Genomic DNA, 5,562 nt, shown 5'->3' on the forward strand with positions numbered 1-5,562 from the left:
TGTGGGCAGATGCACTGAGCCCTGTGTGTCCCTGGCCGGGAGCGGGGAGCTGAGATCCTCCTTGGGTAGGATGAGACCACAGGAGGGCTTTGGAGCTCTGCCCTGTGAGACTGGATTCCTCAGCTCTCAGTCAGGAGAAAATCACAGTTCCAAAGCTCTGCTCTGCCCTCGGTGAAACTGGAGTGACAGTGCTGAAAAGCTCATTGCTATCCACAGGGGATTTAGTCTGAGATCACACTATCCTTCTATTTACAGACTGCTGCAAGGCAGGATTGAGTTTTCCAGAGCCTCCTCCCAGCAGTGGCACACTCAAGCCAGCACAAAGCAGACCTCCCAAAAGGGATCTGCCAAAAGTCTTCCTGAATACAGAGAGTCAGTGTGAATTGAAAGAGGCTTTCCTCAAAGAATTGTTCCCTAACTTCTCACTGCCTTATCCTCCTTGCACAGGTCTCCACACTTGATGGCAGCAGATGTCCAACAGCAGCAGCTCCATCAGCCAGTTCCTCCTCCTGCCCTTTGCAGACACAAGGAAGCTGCAGCTCCTGTACTTCTGGCTCTTCCTGGGCATCTACCTGGCTGCTCTCCTGGGCAATGGCCTCATCATCATCACCATAGCCTGTGACTACCACCTCCACACCCCCATGTACTTCTTCCTCCTCAATCTCGCTGTTACTGACCTTGCCTGCATCTCCACCACTGTTCCCAAAGCCATGGCCAATTCCTTGTGGGACACCAGGGCCATTTCCTACACAGGATGTGTGGCTCAACTCTTTTTCTTTGTATGTTTGATCTCTACAGAGCTCTTTCTTCTCACTGTCATGGCCTATGACCGCTACGTTGCCATCTGCCTCCCCCTGCACTACGGGACCCTCCTGGGCAGCAGAGCTTGTGTCCACATGGCAGCAGCTGCCTGGGCCAGTGGGTTTCTCTATTCTGTGCTGCACACAGCCAACACATTTTCACTTCCCCTCTGCCATGGCAATGCTGTTGACCAGTTCTTCTGTGAAATCCCCCAGATCCTCAAGCTCTCCTGCTCAGATGCCTACCTCAGGGAAACTGGAGTCCTTGTGGTCAGTGCCTCTTTTGCTACTGGGTGTTTTGTGTTCATTGTGGTGTCCTATGTGCAGATCTTCAGGGCTGTGCTGAGGATCCCCTCGCAGCAGGGACAGCACAAAGCCTTTTCCACCTGCCTCCCTCACCTGGCTGCAGTGTCCTTGTTCCTTAGCACTGCCATCTTTGCCTACCTGAAGCCCCCCTCCATCTCCTCCCTATTTCTGGACCTGGTATTTTCATTTCTTTACTCTGTTGTTCCACCAGCAGTGAACCCCCTCATCTACAGCATGAGGAACCAGGAGCTAAAGGATGCCATGTGGAAACTGAGGACTGGATGTTTCTAAGCAGCTCATCTTTGGCATATCACTGGCCATGGAACTCACATTAGGACCAGTCTGTATTTAGTATGAATTTTGGTGGTTGTTTAGTCTTCTCAGTAGCCTAGATACATGTATGCGCTTCACTTTTCTCAGTGATTTTCCACCTCTGCTTGCTCTTTGGTCATTTCGATGCTGCTCAGCTCTCCAGTGACTTCCGAGACTTGGAAAACTTCCCATCTGTCAGATGTCTAATAAATGATTCTCTGTCGTGGTTTCACCCGGCTGAGGGCCAAGATCCACGCAGCTGCCTGCTCCTTTAAGGAAAAGAGCAGGTTAAAGGGAAAAGGGAAGGGGGGTGAGAAGTAAGGGAAGGGAAAAGGAATAGAAAGGGGCAAATAACCCCAAAATCAAGAAATTAAGAGGCCCGTGGGTTGGGATAAGGATAGTTTACTAAGATAACAGAAAGATACAATGTAACAATACTAACAGGACTTCAAAGCAAAATATATGAAGCTGTTGATACACAATGCAGTTTCTCACCGAACCACACAACTCAGGCCGTGCCACCCAGAGCCGTCCCAGAACCCGACCGTCCCCCAGAACCGCGCGTCCCGGAGCCGCCCCAGGCCTTCCTCCCATCAGCCCCTCGATATCCTGGGCAGGACGTAACTGGCGTGGAATACTCTCTTTGGTCAGTTCGGTCACCTGTCCTGGCTTCGCCCCTCCTTTCTCATGAAGAGCTGAGAAAGTCCTTGACTGTCTGACAGCAACTAGAAACATCAGGGTGTTATCAGCACTACTCCCATTTTACTCTCAAACACAGCATTCATCTGCTGTTACAAATGAAATTAACTCCATCCTGACCAAAACCAGGACATTATCCACCCCTTATTCCATACCATTTACGTCATGACCAAATCCAACCATTTCTTGTTTCAGACACACATATATGTGTGCACACATGTATACGCACATATGTGCATACAGGTATTCTTCCCTTAGTCCATTCCTCTGAGTTTGTTGAGTGAATGAACATTTAGTCCATGATGATCTTCAGGCTTCATTCGTCGTAACAGTCTCTCGTGGTGTCAGTATGCGTCACTGGATCGTTGTATCTCGGGCTCTCGGCCGATACAGCTGACATGGTCCATGTTCATAGTCTGTGAATCAAAGATGTTCATTTTCAAAGGGAAGGAGGAAAAAGTTCTTGGAACACCAGGTCTTGGTCCCGTCGTCGTGGCACTCTTCCTTCATTGACTTGTATGACTCCGGCTGTAACTCCATTGGTACAACATACAACAACATACAGCAATAATAGCAATAATGACTGTACAGAGCAATTATTATAATACAATCTTTACCTTATTGATTATATTGGCTATTCTCACCTAAAATCAAATCCCTCTGGGGTACACATCGAACTTCTCCATCCTTCTGCATTACCCACCAAGTACAACCAGGTCCTTGAGCAAAAGGAATCCCAGACATGGGTTTACCTTTGCCTGAAGCAGGGATGACCCAAACTGTCTTCCCTAAAATACTCTTCATATGCACCACTGGGACTCTGTCTCCTTCCACAGTACGTGGAAATTTTGACTGGGCAGGACCAGGTCGATTGGTGGATCCTCTAGAGTTAACTAACCACGTGGCTTTGGCTAAATATGTATCCCAGTGTTTGAATGTTCCACCACCCATCGCTTTCAGGGTAGTCTTTAAGAGTCCATTATATCGTTCAATTTTCCCAGAGGCTGGTGCATGATAAGGAATATGATACACCCACTCAATGCCATGCTCTTTTGCCCAAGTGTCTATGAGAGCATTTCGGAAATGAGTCCCATTGTCTGACTCAATTCTTTCCGGGGTGCCGTGTCGCCATAGGACTTGCCTTTCAAGACCCAGGATTGTATTCCGGGCAGTGACATGTGGTACGGGATATGTTTCTAGCCAGCCGGTGGTTGCCTCCACCATCGTAAGCACATAACGCTTGCCATGGCGGGTGCGTGGGAGGGTGATGTAATCAATCTGCCAAGCCTCCCCATATCTGTATTTCATCCACCGTCCTCCATACCAAAGTGGCTTTAACCGCTTCGCTTGCTTGATTGCGGCACACGTCTCACACTCATGGATAACTTGTGCAATAGCATCCATGGTTAAGTCCACCCCTCGATCTCGAGCCCATCTATATGTTGCATCTCTCCCTTGATGACCTGAGGAATCATGAGCCCATCGAGCTAGGAATAATTCACCTTTGCGTTGCCAGTCTAGATCTACTTGAGCCACTTCAATCCTAGCAGCCTTATCTACCTGATGGTTGTTTCGATGTTCCTCCATGGCCCGACTCTTAGGCACATGGGCATCAACATGACGTACCTTTACAACGAGCTTCTCTAACCGGGCAGCAATATCTTGCCATAAGTCAGCAGCCCATATGGGTTTGCCTCTACGCTGCCAGTTGTTCTTTTTCCACTGCTGCAACCAACCCCACAGGGCATTGGCTACCATCCATGAATCAGTGTAAAGGTAGAGCATTGGCCACTTTTCTCTCTCAGCAATGTCCAGGGCTAACTGGATGGCTTTCACCTCAGCGAACTGGCTTGATTCACCTTTTCCTTCAGTAGCTTCTGCTACTCGTCTTGTAGGACTCCATACAGCAGCTTTCCATCTTCGTTGCTTTCCCACAAGGCGACAGGAGCCATCAGTGAAAAGGGCATATTGCTTCTCATTCTCTGGCAATTTGTTGTAAGGTGGGGCTTCTTCAGCCCGTGTCACCTCCTCATCCTCTGGTGACATGCCAAAATCTTTGCCTTCAGGCCAGTCTGTGATCACTTCCACAATTCCTGGGCGATTAGGATTTCCTATTCGAGCCCGTTGAGTAATCAGTGCAACCCACTTGCTCCACGTAGCATCAGTGGCATGGTGTGTAGAAGGGACCTTCCCTTTGAACATCCAGCCCAGCACCGGCAGTCGGGGTGCCAGGAGGAGCTGGGCTTCAGTTCCAATCACCTCTGAAGCGGCTCGAACCCCTTCATAGGCGGCCAGTATTTCCTTTTCTGTTGGAGTATAATTGGCCTCAGAGCCTTTGTAGGCCCGACTCCAAAACCCCAGCGGTCGACCTCGAGTCTCTCCTTGTGCTTTCTGCCAGAGACTCCAGGTAGGGCCATTCTCCCCGGCCGCAGTGTAAAGCACATTTTTAACATCTGTCCCTGTCCGGACAGGCCCAAGGGCCACTGCATGGACTATCTCACGTTTGATCTGCTCAAAGGCTTGTTGCTGCTCAGGGCCCCACTGGAAATCATTCTTCTTCCGAGTTACGTGGTAAAGTGGGCTCACAATGAGACTGTAGTTTGGGACATGCATTCGCCAAAAACCTATAACACCTAAGAAAGCTTGTGTTTCCTTTTTGTTGCTTGGTGGAGACATAGCTGCAATTTTATTGACAATGTCCATTGGGATCTGACGACGCCCATCCTGCCATTTTATTCCTAAAAACTGGATTTCTTGCGTAGGCCCCTTGACTTTACTTTGTTTTATAGCAAAACCAGCTTCTAAAAGGATTTCAATTATCCTTTTTCCTTTCTCAAATACTTCCTCTGCTGTATTGCCCCATACTATGATGTCATCAATATACTGCAGGTGCTCTGGGGCTTCACCCTTTTCCAGTGTAGTCTGAATCAGTCCATGGCAGATGGTGGGGCTGTGTTTCCACCCCTGGGGCAGACGATTCCACGTGTATTGGATGCCCCTCCAGGTGAAAGCAAACTGTGGCCTGCACTCTGGCGCCAGTGGTATTGAGAAGAAAGCATTTGCAATGTCAATTGTGGCATACCACTTGGCTGTCTTTGACTCCAGTTCATACTGCAGTTCCAGCATGTCCGGTACAGCAGCACTCATACCTGGAGTGACTTCATTTAGGCCACGATAGTCCACTGTCAGCCTCCACTCTCCATCAGACTTCCGCACTGGCCATATGGGACTGTTAAAGGGTGAGCGAGTTCGGCTGATCACTCCTTGACTCTCCAGTTGACGAATCAGCTTATGGATGGGGATCAGGGAATCCCGGTTAGTACGGTATTGTCTCCTGTGCACGGTCGTCGTAGCAATTGGCACTTGCTGTTCTTCGACCTTCAACAACCCCACAACAGAAGGATTGTCCGAGAGTCCAGGCAAGGCACGCAATTGCTCAATTTCT

At 49.2% G+C, this 5,562-nt stretch overlaps 1 protein-coding gene across 1 annotated transcript; it reads left to right on the plus strand.

Moving 5' to 3' along the window:
• Positions 1–470: 470 nt before the first annotated feature.
• LOC311202500 (olfactory receptor 14J1-like) lies at positions 471–1,397 on the plus strand (the record flags this gene model as incomplete). The annotated part of the gene is made up of 1 exon (XM_084277085.1): positions 471–1,397. The coding sequence occupies one exon, from the start codon at positions 471–473 to the stop codon at positions 1,395–1,397; it is 927 nt and encodes a 308-aa protein (XP_084133211.1).
• Between the last annotated feature and the right edge of the window lie 4,165 nt (positions 1,398–5,562).

The sequence above is a fragment of the Gallinula chloropus genome (genome assembly GCF_964237585.1).
Source record: "Gallinula chloropus genome assembly, chromosome: 30".
In the NCBI taxonomy this organism is placed as follows: domain Eukaryota; kingdom Metazoa; phylum Chordata; class Aves; order Gruiformes; family Rallidae; genus Gallinula; species Gallinula chloropus.